At 45.5% G+C, this 24,085-nt stretch overlaps 1 protein-coding gene across 2 annotated transcripts in view; it reads right to left on the reverse strand.

Annotated features, from left to right (window-relative positions):
• Positions 1–253: 253 nt before the first annotated feature.
• Positions 254–24,085, reverse strand: part of ADCK1 (aarF domain containing kinase 1) — a 177,000-nt gene continuing 153,168 nt past the window's right edge. Inside the window, exons 8-11 of one of the 2 annotated variants that reach the window (XM_084841401.1) lie at positions 8,608–8,757; positions 7,609–7,806; positions 5,936–6,129; positions 254–4,500 (exon numbers count right to left, since the gene is read on the reverse strand). In XM_084841401.1, the coding sequence (XP_084697527.1) occupies positions 4,332–4,500; positions 5,936–6,129; positions 7,609–7,806; positions 8,608–8,757 (711 nt within the window). In that variant the 3' untranslated portion in view covers positions 254–4,331. The remainder of the gene's footprint in view (positions 4,501–5,935; positions 6,130–7,608; positions 7,807–8,607; positions 8,758–24,085) is intronic. The other variant, XM_084841404.1, reaches the window with a different exon arrangement.

Here is a 24,085-nt window from a genome sequence, read left to right on the forward strand (position 1 = left end):
AAGAAAATATCTGGCTGAAATGTCAGGATGTAAGAATGCAAAACAGAAGCTTATCAAATACTGGGTCATTTTTCTCTGTCTCTTCTCTGTTAGTTGTGTATGCGCGGGGGGTGGGAGGATAAATTTGTTCAGACTCAGTCCTGCCTGAAACACATACCATCTTGCCCTGGGAGCACTGCTTCTTAGCCCCAGAAGTATATGGGAGTGAAATATGTTTGGTGAATAAGAGACATTTTGCAGCGTATGCCCAAATGCACTCTTTTAAATTTATTTATTTATTTAAAACATTTTAAAATACTGCCCTTCATGAAAATTGATTCCAACGTAGTTTACAAAAAGTTGTTTCTTTTTCAGGTTGAAACAAGGAATGTGAGGACGAAGTTAACTTGTTCTGATTCACTTTTCTGTTTACGTCACTGTGTGTGAAGAAATGGGGGAAGGGAACAGGGACACTTCCAAAGAACTTATTAAATGATTTAGCTAATCACCAGATGACTGTTGTCTGGAGATACTATAATCCAGAGGTTAAAATACAATACGTTTTATTCTGCTCCACGTGATGTTTACTCTCAGATAGATATGTGGGATTTTTTTAGCCCCTTTGTTTATTTAACAAGTATCAGAACTCAAGACCTGCCCTATTTTATCCGCCAATCACACCCTGCATTTGGTGTGTTGGCCTCCATGTGGTCAACAAAACTGATCACAAGACTGATGTCTGGACAATTTGATTCTATTAGATGAGTCATTAATATCAGAGGTTAGACAAAGTACAAAAGAACACTTTCAGCTGAATACAGCAGTTGGCCAACCATGGTTGGTAATTTGGGATGCCTGTAAAGCAATTATTAGAGGACTTCTGGTTCCTCATTCCTGGAGGGGAAAAAACCTATACCAGAAATGGAGAAATGAATTATTGTTGAACACTATACTGCTTGTTGTGCATGAATAGACCTCTTCTAAGGATATTTATATATTTATTCATCTGGCCAAACAAAAGTGTTTAGACTTCATATGGGAAGAGGCTTAGAGATTGTTTCCTTAACATTATTCCAGTCCACCTTAGCAGGGGGCACTGGCTTTTCAATAAAGTAGTGGTTATTTACAGTGCAATTTCTATGTATATCTAGTCAGAAGTAACTCCCATGGAGTTCACTGGGGCATACTTACAGGTAAGTGGGTATAGGGCCAGGGCTGGAAGCTGCTGAGCAATTCAGTCCTGCTTCCTTCTGAGTAGACACATAGAGGCTTGCCCATGCTTATTTCTGCATAGGCTTGATACCTGGGATGCTATCTGAAAGTGCTGCTGAGTGATTCAGTCCTGCCTACTTCTGAGTAGACATGCAGAGGCTTGTCCTGCTTGTTTATGAGTAGGCATGGAATTCCTGAGGAGGAGGGGCTTGGATTTTTCAGCCCTGCCCACTTTTGCCTGTGACCTCATCTACTTTTGCCTTTGGCCCCTGGAATGTGGCCCCTGAGAATTTCTCTGAAATGGAATTTGGCCCTCAGTCTGAAAAAGGTTTGTCACTCCTATATTAAAGACTGGGTAAACTCTATGGGTTTGGAGTAGTTAGAACAATGGGATGAGAATTCAGTGGTTGAGCACATAAGCTACATGCAGAAAATCCCAGATTCAATCCCCGGTATCTCCAGTTAAAGAGAACAGGTAGCAGGTGATGGAAAAGACCTCTGCCAGAGACCCTTGACAGCCACTGCTGGTGAGAGCAGACAATACTGGGCTCCATAGACAAACAGTCTGATATATCATAATACAGCTTCCTAAGCCTTTTATAAATGATATGCTATAAGACAATACTCACAAAGACATGAATAAAATAGTAACCCTTGTGCGAGTGCAGTCTTCTTCATTCCGCAAAATTATAAGATCAAGTTGAGCCTGAGGCTTTCTCCATATACCTCCCATTATTGTAATGAACAAATAAACAGGAAAGAGATACTTGGGGATATGTCTGCACAATCCTTTGTGTCCTTGAAGGACTCAACTGAAAATGGCATTGCTGAGCAAGTAATAGCCAGGACAAGTTCCACAGTTGCTCCAATACTTCCAAATCTGACATTCTGTTATAGCACTGAGTCAAGTATAGTTCTCTGAGAAATCCATCTAAGTCTGGCGTTCCCCTGTTTCATACATCTGGTCGAGCAGAAGACTAATTGGTAAGATTTATTAAAGTCCTTCACTGATAGTTTGTCAGACAATGTGGTGGAAATATTTAGGGATAGCAATAGCAACATTAGTCTGGCAATGCCTGTGGTATAGTACACCTAAAAGATTTATACCAATGAACCTGAAAGAAAACTTCAAAAATCTATTGTCAATGGTACCTAACCCGTGAAACAAACTGAAACTAATTTATAATTTGATATATGCTGGCATTGTGGAAAATCTTCTCACATAGACGTTCCGTATATTTTTATTATTATTTATTTTTGGAAGAGTCAAAAGGGGGCAAATCCTTGTCATATACAGAACAAAATAACTGCTTATACAATTCCCAAAGGTCTTCTATATGAGCTCTTGAAATATTTACATCTGTTGGTTGATGATAATAATGTAGAAATGGTCATCAATTTATTAATAGCAGCAAAGGGCGCTATTCCTTATTACTGGAATAAATATATTGTTCCTCCTTTGTCAAACTGGCTGTATAGAATCTGGGATGCTATTATGGCTAAATAACTTGTTATATACGGACTCGAGAACAATACATTAGTGCGAGCCCATTTAGTCGGAGCTGGTCCATATTTGAAAGGTTTGGGAATTATATGTTCCCTGGCAGTATTAAGCCCCGTGCCAGCCTTCCCCAACCTGGTGCCCTCCAGATGTTTTGGACTACATCTCCCAGCATCCCTGACCATCGGCCATGCTGCCTGGGGCAGATGGGAGTTCAAGTCCAAAACACCTGGACGGCATCAGGTTAGGGAAGAGTGCCCTAGATCATATTTACTATGCTTTGGTATTTATTCTCTTTCTCTCAATGGGGAAAATAAGGGAATGCAACGATTGGGAAGGAACATAATCGGGATTCTCTGTAATACATGAGTGAACAGACAGAGTAAATATTAGACAGAGGGGGTTAGTGGGTGCGGTGACTTCATCTGCTCCACATGGGAGAGTACTGAATCACTTCTGAGAAAATGCATCATTCAGCACCAGATGCTCTAGAGACAAAACCAGACTATTACACCTATGAAGCTGCTGAAAAGATCTGATTTCACTGTCAACAACACTGAGTGACATTTTGCTTACATTTTGTGTTTTTTGCTTTAAAAAAACCCAAATAGGCGAACATGCTACTTTTTCCTCCCAATGGAGGACACCCCAGTTTATTTCCCCTTGCAAATACACATACATGACCAGCACTTGACTTCTGAATGAATTCTGAGACAATAACATGTTGCCATTCAACAGTGCCTTCTCTCGGAACACTTCCAAGGCAGGTTGGCATTTCTGCCTCCATTTTACACATCAGGCAATCAAGGCAAAGTAAACATCCAAAAATGTCCCAAACCTCAGTCACTCAGTGGCAGATGTGAGAACAGAATTCAAAGATCCGCGATCTCAGCCCTTGCCCTCATAGCCTCCCAGAACTAGGAACACCATTCAGCCATCTTGGCTTCCAGTCCCTTGCTCACTTGATTTCCATTTTGTTTTTGAACATTTTAGTAGATCTGAAGAGAGACTAACACAACTGTTTTGTAATACATGCTCAGGAAACCTATAAGGCAGCCTCCCTCAATCTGGTGCCCTGCAGAGGCTTTGAGCTACAGCCCCTATAACAGCCCCTGACTGTTGATCATGCTGGCTGGGCCTGACGGGAGTTGTAGTCCAAAACATCTGGAGGGCACCAGGTCGAGGAAGGCTTCTATAGGGTATTATTAGAAGCTCATAGGTCTTTGCAGAATTTTAAGTTCCACTATAGAATTTTATGGTAGGACTGGATTTTCTTAATTGGACTCTTGTTTTTAAACCTGGAGCTAGAAAATACTTAGCATTTTTATGTGGTCCTTCAGGACTTCACCTGGAGACCCTCCAACGACCTGAGAACTGAGAGACTTGCAGTCTTCTACCCAAACTGCCACCTCCCTGAACTATGTCTAGAAACACCAGACTTCTAGCTCCCTGGAGTTCTAGCTGATGGTTTGCAATTTCACCTTGTGTGTTCCAGACAGAAAGCGACCCTGCAAAAGGCAATGAAGACAGCGCCATGTGTTACACAAAAACAGACCCAGCGGAATAAATAGAAACAGAATGGAAAGGCAAGGCAAGGCAAGGCAGTAATTGGGCCGGCTTCTCCCACCAGTTCATGTCACTAGGAGGAATGGTGCATCCGACTCAGGAAAGCAATGACCCAGTTCCCCAGCTTGGAGCCCTTCAGCCGGAGGAAGAGTTCAGACAGGTTGATCTGCCACAAGCTCAGGGCCTCGGAGAGGGTTATCTGTGCCTTCTGGTACAGTGAGTGACTCTTGCTCCTCTGGTGCCTGGGCAAAACACAAAAAGGAATGTATTACGCCTTACAGTAGGTGGGCAGAACCTCAGGCCCCGGGGTCAAATCTGGCTTTCTGGGGTTCCCCAGGTGGCCCCGCCCCCTTTCCCCCAACCACCAATCATTCGGTGGTTCCCCAGCTTTTCTGCAATTTTCCCCAAGCTTAACGGTTGAAATGCCTCTCCTGAGGCTTAGCTACTGGCTGGAAAAGCTTTAAGTGTAAATATGCTGGTGATTTTGGCCTCACCCCTTTTGCCTGTGGCCCCTTGGGCAACTGGAATGCAGCCCCTGAGAGCTTCTCCAGGGTGGAATTCAGCCCTCGGGCTGAAAAGTGTTCAGCACCCCTGTCTTTCAGGGACACAAGCTAGCAACAGGAGGTGCACAGGAGAACACCCTGTGTAGACCAGTTCATGAATCTGGGCCATGTACAGAACACTGCACCAGTGCCTGCTGCTTTACATGGCAACTCCTTCCATTTGGGCTTGAAGAGATCTCCTTTTCGCTCCGCTTGCTCCTACTATTGACACCTTCAGAGTAGGCTCTGACTTCTCCATTCTGTACACATGCACGGGTACAATGATGGCAGCAACAAGGGCAGAGGTGAGGAAGGAAACACATTGCCCGCCCTTTCCTAGAAAAATGGGAAATCCCCTTCTACCTCCCACTGGCCTTCCTAAGCAAGGGCAGGCAATGCGCTTCCTTCTTCACCTCGGCCCTTGCTGCTGCTGTCGTTGCATCCATGCTTGGGTAAAGCATGGAGTGGTCAAAGTGTGCCCCACCCCATCCAGGTGGGAACAGGGGGAGCCGGTAGAGTGAATAGGAGGTTCCTTTAGGATCAAAATAAGTTTTGCCCTTCCTCTGGTGGAAAAGAGCATCCCGTGCCTGCAGCTCTGCACCTCCCTTGCCCCACCTTGATGAAATATCTTAAATGTCATTGGAGACATCACGGGATGTGAAATATTTCAAGACACCACTTCTGACCTGCTGCAGGGAAGAATTTGTATGCAGTGTGTTTTATGGCAGGGGTGTTGGACCTCAGGCATGCAGGGCAAATCCGTCCCAGCTGGGGTTCCCGTTGCCCCCAGCCCCTTCCCCCAACCACCAATAGTTTGGTGGTTTCCCAGTTTTTGCACAGTCCCCCCCCCCCGCCCCATTCTAAAGGTTCAGGTGCCTCTCCTCAGGCTCAGTGAATGGCAGTATGAGCTTTAAGCTAAACTATGCTGGAATTTTTGGCCCCGCCCTTTTGACTTCAGCCCCGCCCACCCCTGAAATGTGGCCCCTGAGAGCTTCTCCAAAATGGAATTTGGCCCTCGGCTGAAAGACTTTCGGGCCCCCATTCTATAGCTTTAGCCTTTGAAGAGTAGCAGGAGATAGGAACCGCCTAGCCACGTGGCAGTCCTGGATCCTGCCTCCCGGGTAAAGGGACTCACGTGGCAACAGCTCGTATGCAGCAGCGAGACATGTTGAGGAAGGAGCTGGCACTGGCCCGTGTTTGCAGAGCAGACTCCACCCCCCTCAGCAAATCGTTGGTCTTCAGCAGCAGCAGCATCTGACGAGGGATGTTGTTGAGAAGCTTGGTGATCTGAGGTAGGTAAGTGGCGGCGTTGGTCCGGATTTCCACGTCCTGGCACAGTGGGAGGGGAGGTGTATGGAAGACAGGGAAGAGAGAGGTTCACATGGGAAGCACGGGTTCTGACTATGTCTGGGGGCCATAATCCAGGGCAGCCTTCCCCCAACCTGGTAAACTCCAGATGTGTTGAACTACAACTCCCAGCACCTTGCTCAGACCTGTTAGCTAAGGGTCAAACTACATGTTATGTTAAGTACATAACATATAGTTGAGATGTTGAGAGAGAGAGAAGACAGAAAGACTAGAAAGACTAAGGAGTATTAAAAATATATATTTTCAGCTAACCGTTTCATCCTCCTCCCTCATCAGTAGCTGTGCTGTTAACTGATAAGGGCAGAAATCAAAACGTTTAGTTTAAAATATATATGTTTTAATACACTGTTGTTAGTCTTTCTATCTTTCTTATACATTTTACCTTAAGACTGAATGGATCCACAGTGGATCCAAAGCCTCCTTGTTGCTTTGGTGTTGTGCCGCTTTACAACCTGATTCAGATTCGGACCACCATGTACTGGGAGGGGAGGCTTAAATCTTCCCCCACCCCACCATTTGCTTCTTGAAATCCCCCCTCCTCCCACGGTGGTTAAAAAAGAAAAAAGTCTCTGTTGCTGTCAATGGAGGCTTTTTCTCTTTTTATTTTTACCTGCCCGTGCGGTGTGCGTGTGTGTAGGGATTTGGGGAAGCAAACCGGGAAGGAGAGGTTTAAGACTCCAGTGCATCGTGGTCCTGAACCAATTTGGGGCCACACATACTTACTCTACAGAAGATGAAGGAAAGGTAAGCGTCAGCTATATCCGATGCAATTAACATAATGTGTCATTTGACCCTAAGACCCTTTTAAATGGAGATGCCAAGGACTGAACCTGGAACCTTTTCCATGCAACAGACGTGCTCTACCGAGTATGGTCCCTCCCTCTTAAGACCCATACACTCTCCCACACAATTTCCCTACAGGCTTTTATAGAAAATACAGCTCAAGAAGTGTATGAGGGCTATAGTTCAGTGGTAGAGCACATGCTTTGCAAACAATCCCGGGTTCGATTCCCTGCATCTCCAGGTAGGGTTTAGAAAGACTCCTGCCTGAAACCATGGTCAGCCACTGCTGGTCAGTGTAGACAGTACTGAGCTAGATGGACTTGATACATGGCAGCTTTCTATGTTCCCATGCAGGCCTTCTTTAGTTGTATCAGCTCACTGGGGCTGGTGTGGCAGAAGGCAGGGCAGATACTCCATATTCTACAGAGATAGTCGGAGGAGGGCAGGAGAAGATAATGCATGGCAACTGGCAGCTGCATGCCGTGCATTGGAGCAAATGTACTTGGTTGTGGGGGGAGAGAGGCAGAGGATCATTGCTCCATTCGCCCCAAATATAGAGCCGCCTCTGGGTATTGGTAGATCTTCACCACGGTGTACTTAGTGCAGCATTCTTATTATTCATGTTAAACTGCGACACAATTATAACAAAACACATACCTCTTTCCTTGTGACTGGTAACCAGTCGATGCCCCTGTTGACTGATTCCCAGGACCTGGCAGTGAGCATGCAAGCAAAGAGGGGGTACAGGTCACCTGCTCCCAGTCGCCGGCTGTATTTTTGGACCCGCTTCATATCAGCCTTGATCAGGGCCTGCCAAAGTCGGCAGTAGTCCAAGCGGAAGTTGTCTGTCAGGACCTTAAGAGGGAGGAGGATTTTTAGGCTTTCAGAGGAAATCAATCCAAAAGCTTGTTAAATGACATCATGGCTTGATGATGCATAATTTTTTGTTACAACAACAGGGGCTAGGTGGCAAATGTGAGTGAGAAATGGAGAAGCCTGGGTCACTCTTTTAATTCACACAGAGGCAACTGGCTACTACTCTAATGGGAACACTTGCAGATAGCACCTGTACCCCTAGACTGGCCTTGCACCCCAGGTGAAATATTAAGATGGTGCCCTCCTTGCTGTGAGTCTTGGAGCTCATACTGGAATGGGGGGAAAGGATTACCTCTGATCAGTAGCAGAGTAGAGAGAAGCTCCATTCCCTACTCAGTGCTGAGAAAGGGATCCGCTCTCAGTGCTGGGCAGGGAAAATGCCTCTCTCAGCTGAACTGCATGGAGGTGGGGCTGTGTGTGTGTGTGTGTATGGGGTGTGTGAATGGGATGTATTTGTGTGAAATGTGGGGTGGGGGAGGAATGCCAGCAGTGGTTCCATCCACACTGGGCAGTTTGGCCCTCAAACTGACTTAGCCCCAGCCTCACTGGATTCCTTGCCCATTCCTCAGTAGTGCCCAGCTTTTCCTTGCTGCATCTTCTCCTCGCCCTGTTGTGCTCCTGAGCTAGAGGAATGAAGAAACCAAAACCTTACTGGGAAAGGAAGTACCTTTCCAGCTGCTTCCTGACAAGAGTTCTGCCCTAAGATGCCACTCGTGGTTGCTTTCTGGTACATCTGGCCCTAACTCTCTTCCCCATCTGCTCACCCTGCCCTCAGCTTACCTGATAGAGTCCATGGTCCAGAAGTATAATGTGTGTCTTGCCCGTAGTTGGGCACTTCCTCACCAACACGTTGCCTGGGTGTGGATCACAGTGGACAAAGCCATTCACAAAGATCATTTCACTGTATAACCTCCCCAGGTTGCGAGAGATCTGAGGAGAGAAAAGAGGAAGGCACAGTATGAGACAAGGGCCTGGCAAGCAACTGCACTAAGGGCAGGGAAGCCCATGTGCCAGGTAACAGTATGGGAAGAAAGGTCCCACTTGCTGGCATGGCAGAGGAACAGCAATTGCTGGCATGCCTCTTATATTCTGATAGCTCCAGAAAGAGAAGAGAAATGCGAGAGCATTCAAGATTTAACATGGGTGCAAGTGTACAGGGAAAGTGTTTGGAGCGTCTCTCCAAGGCAGCACGGGAAGGGCACAGAGTGGCTTGTTTGCCCGTGTAAAACTAGAGCTGGTGTGTTGAACCTCAGACCTGGAGGCCAAATCCATCCTCTGGGGTTCCCCAGTTGGCCCCATGTCACCAGGTAATTCCCATTCTCCCCTCCCTCAATTGTTTGGTGGTTTCCCAGATTCAGCGTGTTTTTTCCCCATTCTAAAACATTGAAATGCCATTCCGAAGTCTTCGTTACTGGCAGTGACAGCTGTAAGCTAAAGCACGTTGGTATTTTATTTTATTTTTTGTATTTTTGGTCCCATTCCTTTTGCCTTTGGCCCTTTGCCTTCAGCCTCACCAACCACTGGAATGCAGCCCCCAAGACCTTCTCCGAAGTCAGCTCTCGGGCTAAAAGAGGTTTTGCACTCCTGAACTAGAGTCATCCTGGAGAAGGGCACAGGGAGCCAAATAGACCTGGAACAAGGTTGGAAATGTTTCTCAGATGGCACCCACGCCACGACTAAGCATAGATTCCGAAGGAACTTCCAAGCAAGCAAAGGAAATAATGGGAAGCCAAGAAAGTAGGAGAATTATGAAAAGCAAAACTGAAATGCCCAACTGAAGGATGGTTCATACATTATGCAGAAGTAAATCTGGCTTTGCCATTGAGTGTACACTCAACAGAGAGCTGCAGTGTGTCCCTGTATGATGTTGTGAGCCACAATTTTGTGTCCCTGTATGATGTTGTGGGCACAATTTTGTGGAAAAGTGGCATACAAATAAAAGGAAGAAGATTATGATAATGCACATGTAGAGATGTTTCATTGACTACGCTAAAGCCTTTGATTGTGTGGATCACAACAAACTCTGGCAAATTCTAAAAGAGATGGGGGTACCAGACCACCTTACCTGTCTCCTGAGAAACCTGTACGAGGGTCAAGAAGCAACAGTAAGAACCAGACATGGAACAACCGATTGGTTCAAAACTGGGAAAGGAGTACGACAAGGCTGCATGTTGTCGCCCTACTTATTTAACTTATATGCAGAGTACATCATGAGAAACGCCGAGTTGGATGAATCACAGGTCGGAATTAAGATTGCCGGGAGAATTATCAACAACCTCAGATACTCAGACGATACCACCCTCATGGCAGAAAGTGAAGAGGATCTAAAGAGCCTCTTGTTGAGGGTGAAAGTGGAGAGTGCAAAAGCTGGTTTGAAACTCAACATTAAAAAAACTAAGATCATGGCATCTGGCCCCATCACTTCCTGGCATATTGAAGGGGAAGAAATGGAAGCAGTGACAGATTTTATTTTCTTGGGCTCCAAGATCACCGCAGACGGTGACTGTAGCCATGAAATTAAAAGACGCATGCTCCTTGGGAGGAAAGCTATGGCAAACCTAGACAGCATAGTAAGAAGCAGAGACATCACCTTGCCAACAAAGGTTTGTATAATCAAAGCTATGGTTTTCCCAGTAGTAATGCATGGCTGTGAGAGCTGGACTATAAGGAAGGCTGAGCGCCAAAGAATTGATGCTTTCGAACTGTGGTGCTGGAGAAGACTCTTACGAGTCCCCTGGACTGCAAGGAGGTCAAATCAGTCCATCCTAAAGGAAATCAACCATGACTGCTCATTGGAAGGACAGATACTGAACCTGAAGCTCAAATATTTTGGCCACCTAATGTGAAGAGAAAACTCCCTGGAAAAGACCCTGATGCTGGGAAAGATTGAAGGCAAAAGGAGAAGGGGATGGCAGAGGATGAGATGGCTAGATACCATCACCGATGGAATGAATATGAACTTGAGCACGCTCCGGGAGAGAGCGGAGGACAGGAAGGCCTGGCGTGCTATGGTCCATGGGGTCACAAAGAGTCGGACACGACTTAACGACTGAACAGCAACAAGAAGAGATGTAAAATTTCTAGAAATTTTGAGGCTATGGGGGAAAAAACGTTTTTTTTCCAGGGAGTTTCAGAAAAATAGGAAAGTTTGGAAAAAGTGAAAAATGAGCAATACTTCATTTATTTTATGTTATTTATTAAATTTCTTAATCGCCCATCTGGCTGGTCACCCGGCCACTCTGAGCGATGTACAACAATACAACAATCAAAAACAGTAAAATTAAGCATTAAGACATCATATTCTAAAAATACCTAACTCACCCCAAATGCCTGCCTGAACAACCAAGTGTTCAATGTGTGGTGGAAGCTCATTAAAGAGGGGGCATGGCGGAGTTCTCTAGGGAGGGAGTTCCAAAGAGTGGGGGCCACCACAGAGAAGGCCCTCTCCCTCATCCTCACCAGCCTAGCTGTCCTGGCTGATATGAAAGACAGAAGGCCATCCGAGGCAGCCTGTCTGGTGTTGCTGGGGGCGCTCCTTGAGATAGGCTGCACCGGAACCATATAGGGTTTTAAAGGTCGAAGCCAACACCTTGAATTTGGCCCGGAAAACAACTGGTAGCCAGTGCAACTCCTTCAGCATCGGAGTGATGTGATCACGCTGGCAGCTGCCTTTAAGCAGGTGAGCCGCCACGTTCTGCACCAGCTGCAGCTTCTGGACCGTCTTCAAGGGTAACCCTACGTAAAGCACATTACAGTAGTCTAGATGAGAGGAGACCAGGGCATGTACTACTGATGGGAGCAGATGGTTGGGAAGGTAGGGGCGCAGCTGCCGTATCAGATGGAGTTGGTACAGCACTGCCCGGCTTACAGCTGACACCTGAGCCTCCATGGACAGCTGGGAGTCTAAAATAACCCCTAGGCTGCAGACTTGGTCTTTCAAGGGTAACCATGCCCCATTCAACACTAGGTCAACATCCCCCAACCTCCCCTTGTCTCCCACCAAAAGTACCTCGGTCTTGTCAGGGTTCAGCTTCAGCTTATTCCTCCCCATCCAGCTCCCACCGTCTTCAGACACTTGGACAGGGATTATACGGCCAACTTTGGTGAGGATTTAAATGAGAGGTAGAGCTGCGTGTCATCTGCATGTTGATGACACCACACCCCAAACCTACTGATGATAGCCCCCAGTGGCTTCACATATATGTTAAATAGCATCTCAGGGAGAGGATGGAACCTGTGGCACCCCACAAGTGAGTGGCCATGGGTCTGAAACCTCCTTATTTTTTTAGTGCTCTTTACAGTTCCAAAGTCACTTTGTTGCTTTAAGATAGCCTTCCCCAGCCTGGTGCCCTCCAGATATTTTGGACCTCAGCTTCCATCAGCCTCAGGCAGCATGGCCAATGGTCAGGAATGCTGGGCACTATAGTCCAAAACATCCAGAGGGCACCAGGTTGGGGAGGGCTGCTTCAGAAAATATAAACCTGCCTTCCTGTTCCAAAAGTTATTTTATGTATGACTTAGTTTGCTCATAAAATTATCATTATATTTTAAAATTCTTAAAAGTAAGCTCAGTTAGGAAATTTTTAATTATTGCAGAACAGATTAGAACTACATTAAGGGTGCAACCCTATTCAGATAAGTGGCCGCCTCCGAAGTTGTTCCCGCTGCGCTTCTCCTGCCCTGCATTTTTGGCTAGACAGCAGATTGCGGCTGTCTAGCCACGGGAGGGCTGAGCGGGGAAGGAGGCTGCTGTATGACACGTTGGATCGCCCTCCCCACCCGGAATGCCTTCCGGGAACGCCCCTTTTGGCCGCTCCGTGCTCCTCTTGTGAGCGCAGAGCACGGAACTGTTACGCGCTGCCTCTGAGGCAGCGCAGAAGTGGGGGGAGGTCGGTTCTCTGGGAACTGACCTCAGAGCCCAGATATCCTAGGGCTGTCTAGCTGCTGTCTAGCAGCCATAGGACTGCTTCCTCCATGACTTCTACAACACAGGACTCTATAGAACAAAAACCTAGCTGTCAAGAATGCACAGTGGTGACTCTACTCATATGATGGGAAGCTGAGCATAAATGTCTATCACTAAACTATACTTTAGATCAATAATTTTAATAATGAATGAAAGAACTAGCTATTCTGGGAACTTCCCGTTGGATTAAAAATATATATATTTTCCCCCATGGCTTCACTATTTCCAGACATTTTACATCTCTACTATTATTATCGTTTATTACATTCCTATACTGTCCCATAGCCGAAGCTTTTTGGGCAGTTTACAGAAGTTAATGCATTAAAATATAATATACAAAGTTTAAAAGCCATTTACATAAAAGCACACAGACAGTATATACAAACAACATATAACTAAAAACAATTTTGAACTGTCAGTCCTAACTAAAGATATATCCAAGACCGATGAAAACTCATCATGTGCTGCCAAATGCCCAGGAAAAGAGAGAGGTCTTAATCTGGCACGGAAAAGATAACAAAGTTGGTGCCAGGCGAACCTCATCAGGGAGCTCATTCCACAGATGGGGGGCCACCACTGAGAAGGCCCTGTCCCTCATTGCCACCTTCCAAGCTTTCCTCGGAGAAGGCACCCAGAGGAGGAGCTTAGTAGAGTACGGGTAGGTTCATTTCAGGAGAGGTGTGCTGTCAGGTACTGCAGTCTGTAGGGCATTATAGGTTAAAACCAGCACCCTGAATTGAGCTTAGAAGCATATAGGGAGCCAGTTCAAGCAGGCCAGAGTCAGTCTTATAGGTGCGGACCTTCTAGTCCCAGTTATCAATCTGGCAGCTGCATTTTGCACAAGTTGCAGCTTCTGAACTGTCTTCAAAGGCAGTCCCACATAGAGCACATTGCAGTAATCTAACTTGGATGTTACCAGAGCATAGACAACTGAAGCCAGGTTATCCCTGTCCAGATAGGGGTGTAGCTGGGCTACCAACCGAAGTTGATAGAAGGCACTCCGTGCCCCTGAGGCCACCTGAGCCTCAAGCGACAAAATTGGTTACAGAATCATAGAATAGTAGGGTTGGAAGGGGCCTACAAGACCATCGAGTCCAACCCCCGCTCAAGGCAGGAATCCTTGTCAGAGCATCCCTGACAGATGGCTGTCCAGCCTCCTCTTGAATGCCTGCAGTGTGGGAGAGCCCACCACCTCCCTAGGGAATTGGTTCCACTGTCATATTGCTCTAACAGCCAGGAAGTTAAATAGCAGGAACAGTTCCAGAAGGGCCCCCAAGCTACAGACCTGCTCCTTCAGCACGAGTGCAACCCCATCCAGAACAGATAGAACACCCTCCATCTGGTCAGAGGAACCACCCACCAACAGCATCTCAGTCTTGTCTGGATTGAGTTTCAGTTTATTAGCCCTCATCCAGCCCATTGTCGCAGCCAGGCACTGACTCAGCATATCCACAGCCTCACCTGAAGAAGATGAAAAAATAGAGCTGCATGTCATCAGCATACTGATGACAACGCACTCCAAAACTCCGGATGACCGCACTCAATGGTTTCACGTAGAGGCTGAACAGCATGGGGGACAAAACTGACCCCTGTGGAACCCCATATTGGAGAATCCATGGGGCTGAGCAGTGTTCCCCAAGCACCACCTTCTGGAGCCGACCTTGCAAGTAGGAGCGAAACCACTGCAATGCAGTGCCTCCCACTCCTAACTCAGAGAGCCATTCCAGAAGGATACCATGGTCAATGGTACTGAAAGCCACTGAGAGATCAAGGAGAATCAACAGGGTCACACTCCCCCTGTCTTTCTCCTGACATAGATCACCATACAGGGTGACCAAGGCTGTTTCTGTGCCAAAACCCCGCCTGAACCCCATCTGAAATGGATCCAGATAACTGGTCTCATCCAGGAATGTCTGGAGCTGGCTTGCAATCACCCACTCAAGGACCTTGCCCAGGAATGCTCTAGCCTTTCTATTAAAGTGTTCTTATCACACAGTTTTTAGAAATCATTTTGGGGAGTAAGGTCTGGGCAACAATATATAAATGCTTTGTCTGAAATTCTAAAATAAAATATTTCATAATCCAAAGCTGTTCAATTTTTCCAATTTTTTTGAAAAAAACAAAAATGGTCCTTGGGGGGAAAAAAGAGAGGGGAAAAAATCCCGCCCCCCCCATTTTTTTGGTTTTTTTCCAGGCCTTCACATCTCTACGTACATGTACAGCTTAGGTGTACACCTAAAAAAAGAGTGAAGTGGCCATCCGTGGAGACAAAGGATGTGCACCTGTCTTTCAGCTTGTGTTTCAGTGGATGTTGGTCCACAGAAGACAGTGTGCACTCATATTTGCTGTAAGAATACTATTTCGCCTTTATCATAAGCTGAATACAATTAATATGGCATGTAAGGCAGGTTTAACACAAACTACAGAAGACCTGCTTATTTAGATAGAATGATCTGGTGGGTGCACCATTCTAGTGAATAGTCACTATTTTAAAGATACACATTAGTGGTTGAGATATTCTTTGTCATGGAGAATCAAAGCAGAAGTGAGCATTATGATAAACATGAGACTGCTGCTGAAAACAGCAGTATGGGCAGGAAAATGCATAACAATGATATCAGGACATAGGTAAGTTTTGCTACGGGTTAAGAAGAGGGAGGGAGAATTCAACACAAGGCTGCAGTGGCTGAAAGTTTATTGTAACTTGTAGTTGCGCCCTGTCCGCCTGTTAACCTTTGAGCCTGTCTAACTCTAGATCAATGTGATGCCATCATCCTGCCATGGGAAATGTTTGTGTTTTTTTTTTAATAATTTCAATGCCTTTTGTGACAGTGGCCACATTTTTTTTTCATCTAGTACATATGAGTTTCTCACTGTCCCTTCTTTGCTCTTTCCACCCTCCACACCTCCTTGCTTGACTAGATGTTAATCTGATTTATGATGTTTGCGGAGATGAAGTGACACCACGAGGCTGTTTAAATCATTCTGTCACTGCTTCTGATCCCTCAACCCTTCATCAACCCCTCTCCCCAATCACCTCCATATCATCACACCGTTTTATTAAAGTAAAAAAGCCAGCTCAGAGTCAGTAAACACTTTCACAGTGGGGGCATAAGGCGCCCTCCCTTATGCAATGAAACAGCCACACACAAGCATGAGTACACACACACACACACACACACACACACAAAGCTGCTGCCTGACAATCTCTTCCCCCAGCAAGACACAAACAGCCCCACAGCAGGCTGTCCAAGAGGCAATTAAAAGACGATTATTATATATGATCCCTGACACATCGCCAAACACACAGTATGAGCAACAAACTATAAAACTGTGTCAGGAAAGGGAGAGAGATTCCACACATGGCCCAGCAATGGCCCATGTGCTCGACATTCCTGTAAGGAAGGCAGATTCTAGAGTACTTTGAAAAGATCACCTCTCCAAGCAAGCATTCGCATACACCCACCCTGCTCCATGCACATGGATGGCGTCAGGGTCAGGAAACGTAGCATGAGCCAGAGGGCTGCCGTTAATTTTGCATATTATTTTCATCGCAGCAGGTGCCAAACTAAAATTGCTGAACGCATTGCTGTTATTCATCATCATCGTGTTATTCTATAATATTTTGCTTTTTAATTTAAAGTTTAATAAAACATTCCCCATTTTCATACAACACACACACACACACTAAACCACAACAGCAACAACACATGAAGCTTCCCCACATCAGCCCTCACCCTCTCCCATCCCCCTAGCCCCATATCCAAACAGGAAGCCAACATAGGCTTACGAGCAAACATAGCAAAAATAATAGAAAGGAAAACGATGTGAATTATGAGCTTTCATCACACGGAATTATGTTTCAAAAAACCCAAAGACTGCAGTCTGTATGTTGACACAATATTCTGGCTTGGTGGTGGTAGTGAGAGGTTATTGAAATCACTTTCTTCAAATGTGAAAAAAAATTGACACAGTGTTTGAAAGGTTTGAATAGAGTCAAAGCTGGAAGGAAACCAATGGATCAGTCCATTGGCTTTCATATGGCATTCTAGGGAATCTTGATGTTCTTTGGAAGCTTATTATAGGCTGATCAGTGAGAAGACCAGTTATTTATTTATTTAGGTTACAGGGTTTATATACCGCTTATGCAATAAAATTCCTGAGCAGTGAAAGAAAAAACAATCAAAATACAGAGTTAAAATATTTAAAATCAAATTATTCTAATAAAACTATGACTGGTTAAACAGGGAAGGCTCATTTAAATAAAAATGTCTCCAGCAGGTGACAAAAATGAAACAACGTTGGTGCCTCCCTGACAACAACAGGCAGGGAGTTCCACAGATAGGAAGCCAAGACACTGAAGGCTCTACTCCGAGTTGATTCCAAACAGACGGCAGGTCCATGCAGCCCCATCAAGAATGCCTCATCTGATGGCCTCAGTGGCAGGCTGGGAATGGAGAAGGCAGACATAATGGCAGCCATCTTCTCAGAAATGCAGCTTGTCCCCACCTACCGATCTTCCTCTGCAACAGAGAGCTGCACTAGAGTGTTGGTTGTGTTCTAAGTCTTTCCACAGTGGGGGAATAGGGGAACCCAACAATCTTGGCAAATGTTCCACATGAACTTTGTGCACCTAGAACAGAACCCTCTGCAACTCACTGGGTTTCCATGGCAGCCATTCCTCAGCAGAGCAACCTGTGCTCAAGGCCAAATTCTTCCATTTCTCTTTCTAACCTGACACAAAGATACACCATTTCCAGTGCCAATTAAAAGGGAACAAACAGGTGCAAGGTCATTTGACATGTTTGAAAGCTTCACATAATAAATGGCCAATTTTTATGAGTGAAATGTAGATTCGAAGAGGGGAGGAGGATCTTTTTAAACCCTTATCCTGCTCAAATTCATCATGAGCCTGAGAGGTGCTGTACCCATCATCAGTGTCATGACCACACCGGTATTACTAGTACTTGACTACACACTGTATATAGATTAAAAACAACAACTCCCTAACTGCAAGCTTATAATCTAATATACACAATACAAAAGGAAAACAAAATCATGACGGACTAGGAAACATAGGTAAATTCAGGAACTAGTACTTTATAAGTCATATAATACATAATGAATTTAGTGAGGGTTTTTTTAAGGCAGTGGCAACTGAAGAAAACTCTGGGGGGCAATACTGCTAATTTCCAGTCCCCAGGCCTTAGACATGGGTGCTACCATTAGGTTTGCAAGTTTGGGACAGGCTGGCAGCTGAGTTAGTCAGTGGGATTCATCTTTGGAATGAGTTTCAGGGACCAACAAAGGTTAATGTGGTTGCGTAGGCTACAGCAATGATTAGTTTCCGAGGAAGCCATCTACAGCAAAGAAAGCTGGGAGCCAAAGGTAGGGGAACAGAGCCAAGAAGGCCTGGGCGTGAAAGACCTTACTTGGAGGCAGTGGGTGGTAGAAAGAATGGGTGGTATCCAATACTGCCACTGCACTCCCACTCATTACGTTGTGCCAGTGGGACCCACTGCAACGGGAAGTTAGCACTTCCTAAAGTAACCCCAGAAATGAGTGGAAATGCTATTCTCCAGAGCAGGACAGGTCAGCAAAGTTCCCTTCTGCAAGCTCCGCTAACCTGCTCTTTTAACAACCACATTGCGCTAGCAGTGTGTCGCGCTGGATACTGCCCAGTGTTCAGAACTGAAGCTGACTGAACACAGAAAACTGAGAGCCAGTCAAGGCTTGAAAAACCTTGGAGGAAACCAAAAACCATGCCAAAATTCTACTTCTTTGCTAGGTTTCCCACAATGTCCGAGCTACAGAGGCCTCTACCCTTAGGGATCCAGCTTCTAGTCCCACAGAAGCCAGCAATTAAAAGTCTTTTTAAACTAATTAGAAGGGATCTCTTGATCTCAAGAGTGTCAGGCAGGTTAGGGTGGGCTGAACAGGAAGAACAGTGAAGCTACAAGATGGGCCCGTAAAAGTCATTTTCCATGTTAGATCTCCCTACTTGTGTTTAGGAAACAGGCCAGCATGCATTTATGAAAAATGGGTCAAGGGGCTTTTCTGTAAGTATGCATGTGTGGGTAAACAGCAAGAGGAGCAGATTCATTGTGACCAAGGAGAAAGTTCCTAGGACTGAAGTTGCAAACATGTTGTGGACTAAGGCTGAAATGCTTTGCGATGTTTAGGGAACGCCAGACCACTGTTCACATTCAGAAGCCAATATAATTCAGAGCAGCAGGTGTGAGACTAGTTGCCTGAAGGGAAGGAATCCCACTGCAATGACCAGTGCTCTCAGTATTCCCTCTTCAGTATCTGTGCTCACCCCTCCTTCAAAGCCACCATCTTCACTGCTGAGGCCTGTGAACAACATATGTGGAAACTGGGGTGGGAAGTGTGCCTTTCCCTGCAAAAGACATTGCTCAGACACCTCCCCATCCCTACCTATGCAGCATCCCAGAAAGCAGCCAGCTTGCTGGGATTCTGAGCACATCGGGGCCAGGAGGCAGCAAGAGCACTGGCAGAAATTTAAATGTGTTCATCAACATTAATCACAAAGCAGCGATAATAAGAGGAACTATCTGTGCCCAGTGTGTGGAGAGGCAGCATATATATCACCCGGACTCTGCATGCTGCCCAGCTCTCCCTATGAATTTCCCTGTTCAAGGTGAGGAGTTTGAGTGTGTGTGTGTGTGTGTGTGTGTGTGTATGAGAGAGAGAGAGAGAACAAAATCTTTGCGTATGCCAATGTATCTGAATATGCTTGTTTCTAGACTGTGCACATGTAATTATGAATTTGCATGACAGCCTATCGCCAAAGTGCTAACAAACCTGCAATAAATTGTGAATCTGTGCCTACCAAAGATGGGAGAAAACAATTTCCTGTGAAGTATCTCTCAAAACTTTACTCTGGTTGGATTTGCCTCTTTTGAGTTTGCCTTCAAGCATGAACAAAATAAAATGCGTAAAAAAGAAAGAAGAGAGAGATAAATGTCAAAATATTACACTGTACGAATGCTCATTTAATTAGGGAACAGCAGCTGAAATGTTTAATTTTCTGGACCAATTGGCCAATCAGCACTCAGAAAGCAAGCTTAAATTTCATGTATATTGAGATCAAAGCAGAAGCTGGGGATGCTGCGAACTGAGGACAAAGCGGTCAAAAAATAAATTGGCAAACCTGAATTTTTATCCCTTCTCACATCCCCTTCTCACACCCTCACCTCCACTGCAAACATATTGTTTGTATGACCAGTTTCACTGTCATGGCTTCCCCCAAAGACTTGGTTAATGTAGTGCGGTGGGGATGCTCAGAATAATCTGTTAGTGATCTCTCCCCACAGCCCACATACATAACTACAGTTCCCAATGTTCCTTAGGGGAAAGAAATGCCTGCTAAACCCATATAAATCTGTAGTCTAGATACCAGCCTACTTCAAGTTCTTTGCCCAGCAGGATGATTGTTGGATCCTCCAGTGTTGCAGGGAACTTATCTCCTATTGATGCTGCTGACCTCTATTCCTGGTGAGATGACATGACAGTCAAATAAATAACGTTCAGTAGGAGCAAATGTGGCAAAATCCCATCAGTAGACCTGAGGAGAATAATACTGAGCCAGGTACTTACATGTTGGGACTGCACAAATCCAAAGAATAGTAAAGAATAAAATAAAATGAGGCCCCAGGGGGAAAACACACACACACACACGTTGCTTTTGTGTTTTTGGAGTGGGGGGAGGAATCCTTTGAAGTTGTAAATTGGGTCAGCTGTCCTGGTGGGATCTGTCTCAGGGACAGGGATGTGCGAATCAGCAAAACCTGAGCTTGTCAAAGTTCTTCGAATTCCATCTTGAAGCACTCTCTGACTCATGTCCATATCAGATTGTGAGCTTTGGCTTTTGTTTGCATGAAAATCTTTGGGCATTTCAGTGCACCAAAAAGTATTCATTTTCCTCTCATTGATTAAAGTGTGTTTGTGCGTAATTTTCAAATTTACACATTTTCAAACGAATTTTTCTTTGGTCCGTGAATCACATCGCAAGCGCAGAAACGGATGGACTTCAACCACAGATTGTATCTGAGTCCACGTTCAAGTCCAGGAAGCTGAACTGGGTAAATTCTCATCAAAATCAAGCTGAAACTGATTTCTCATGCACCCCTACTCAGGGAGCTAGCTGAGAGGGGAAAGGGTTAATTGAAGCTGAGGGGAGAAAGGTAGGGCAAAGCCTCTGGCTCCAGGATATAAGAAAGAGAAGGTTGGCCCGGTGGGGGAAGGGGACAGTGGATAAGACGCATGTACATGAGGAGGAACAGTGGGAAAGAGCAACGGAGGGGCCCCAGATCAAACAGTGGGTTCCTTGTGGAGATCCGCAGAGGCCTACACCACCTGGATTCACACAAAATGCTGCAGGTGGCAAGATAAGGGTCACCAGCTGCTGCTTGAGTGGAATGAACCCCAGAAACAGGCCATAGCAAAGGAAACCTAGCACAAGATTGTGTGAGGCCTGTGGGATGCCAGCCCTTGGAGCCCAACACTAGGGGAAGAGGATTATGTTAAGGGTGAAGTTAACTACCAGGCCAGAAACTGTAAGTCTAGCTGAGTAAAGGCTTTGCTACAATGTGAGCCAGGTGGCATTATTTCTGTGATCACAAGTGAAACAAATGGAGCCTTATGAGGTGGAACTGCCCCCTGTCCAGCCCAGATGCAACACAGGACAATCTGCACCTTCAAAGGTCCCTCTTCTCGGGTGGTGAGGCTGCCCAGAGGAAGAAATATTCGGCTTGAGGAAGGATATCTGAGAGCCCCTGAAGGCACGGATTGGATCAGATTGGGCCAGTCCAATCTACGTGTTCAAAGATGCCCCTCCTCAGGCGAAAGGCTGCCCGGAGTGGGAAAGCCTCCTACACTGAAGTGGGACTGCTGGAGTCCCTTAAAATAATAGATCTGGTTGGATGTTGCCAGTCCAGTCTCCGCATTCAAAGCCTCCCATTCTCAGGTGAGGATGTTGCCAAGACCGGGAAAGTCACCCCAGCTGGGGAGCCTTGGAAGGCGCTGACTGGGCTAGCTGTCAGGAGGGGCTGTGGCCATGTCCTAAACTCCAGCTGAGGCCCAAGCAATGGCCTTGCTGGGCTTTCATTCTGCACTCCTTCCCCTGCCCTCCACTGTTCTGCAAGCAAGCACACACACACATGGTATTTGGCTGGCTACTGTAGAAAGTCAAAACGCGCTGAACTAGGTGGAAGGCTGGCTCGCCAGTGTGGCAATTCTTACCTCCTGATCATAGTAAGATATAAGTACGTAAGTTACAAAGGAAGCAGCCGCACCAAATACGGTGCATGGATTTGCATAACCAGGACAGGTAAAAATAATAAAAACTGAAGATAATAAGATACCATTTATATTTGTGTAATTTATATTAAATAGAAGACTTTAATATAATTTAGGGCGCAATCCTATCCAGATAGGTGGCCGCCTCTGAACTCGGAGGCAACCGCCTATCCACTGCAGGGCAGGAGAAGCACGGAGGGGATCATTCCCTCTGCACTCCTCCAGCCCGCATTTTTGGCTAGATAGCCGAATTTATAAATGTAATAAATAAATAAATAACCAGGATGGGTAAAAAAAAAAAAACTGAAGAAAAGAAGATACCTTTTATATGTTTTAAGAGATGAGAGAGGCACAATAGTAGTTTATAAAAACTTGATGAGAAAGGAAGTTGGTGTTAGTGGGACATATTTAGCAAGGGGGTTGGTTAGGAAAAAGATAATTCAGGCTGCAATCCTATACACAGTTACTTGGGAGTAAGTCCCACTGAACTTGGTGGGGCTTACTTCTGAGTAGACATGCATAGGATTGGGCTGTGAGGCTTAGCATTACAGGCTTACAATGTACTACATACTTAGCTTTCATACTTAGCACTGGTTAGGCCTCATCTGGAGTACTGTGTCCAGTTCTGGGCACCACACTTTAAGAAGGATGCAGACAAACTGGAGAGGGTTCAGAGGAGGGCAACAAAGATGATCAGGAGACTGGAAACAAAGCCCTATGAAGAGAGACTGAAAGAACTGGGCATGTTTAGCCTTGAGAAGAGAAGACTGAGGGGAGATAGAATAGCGCTCTTCAAGTACTTGAAAGCTTGTCACAGAGAGGATGGCCAGGATCTCTTCTTGATCATCCCAGAGTGCAGGACATGGAATAATGGGCTCTAGTTACAGGAAGCCATATTCCAAGCTGAACATCCGGAAAAACGTGCTGACTGTTAGAGCAATACAACAATGGAACCAACGACCTAGGGAGGTGGTGGGCTCTCCCACACAGAGGCATTCAAGATGAGGCTGGACAGCCATCTGTCAGGGATGCTTTGACTTAGTTTGCTGCATTGAGGAGGGAGTTGGACTCGATGGTCTCATACGCCCCTTTCAACCCTACTATTGTATGATTCTATGACTTAGCATTGGCTGGTAGGACAAAATAGGATAACCATTAGCCACAGCTTGATCAGTTAATCTCCTCAATGGAGCAGGTTAACCCTGAATTTTGAGCTGCTCCTTTATTGTTTTGATGTAGAAACACCGATTCCTCTGTGCCCACTCATGAACGTGCACATGGGCAATAGAGCTGTGAAGCAAACAATCCTATATAACCATTACAAAAATTAAATGAGCTTTAAAAAAACACACACAACTCTTCTTGTTTCTCATCCACAAACATGCTGCTGATACAGCTGCAAACTTAGGTACCATTTCTAAGGCGGGAATGAGGGGGCATCAACTTAAATCCAGAAGTGGGAGAATGTGTATAAAGGAATCCACAATTTGGGGAGAAGACCAACAGTCACTATTTTGATGGACAGATCAGCATATTTGAGTTCTGTTTCTTTCATTTCCCTGTCACTAATCCATTCTATCCCATTTCCACATTAATAGAGTGGGTATTTTTAAAACAAACAAGCAAACAAAACCAAATGCCTAAAATAGAACCTAAAATATGTATTTCTGCCTCTATTCTATGCATTTTGGCACATTGTATGCATTTTAGAGCCAATAATCACCTTGCAAAATTCAGATAAATGTGATATCTGACTGATTGCTATGTTGCATTCCACACAGAGGTTTAGGGTTTGTGAATCAGTTTAGTCCGCATCAAAATGTGGACCAAATGAAATCCTCAACCATCCCTAGTAGTCACCCAACACTTATTAATCATACAAGGAAAAAGGCTGCTGCCAACTACTTTCTCTGAGTTAAAACGGATGCAAAGAACTGGTAGGGGTAATGATGTGGCCACGTGGACATCATG

This window comes from Heloderma suspectum, chromosome 1 (assembly GCF_057233095.1).
Source record: "Heloderma suspectum isolate Gila_16-S chromosome 1, 16-S_ref, whole genome shotgun sequence".
NCBI classification, from domain to species: domain Eukaryota; kingdom Metazoa; phylum Chordata; class Lepidosauria; order Squamata; family Helodermatidae; genus Heloderma; species Heloderma suspectum.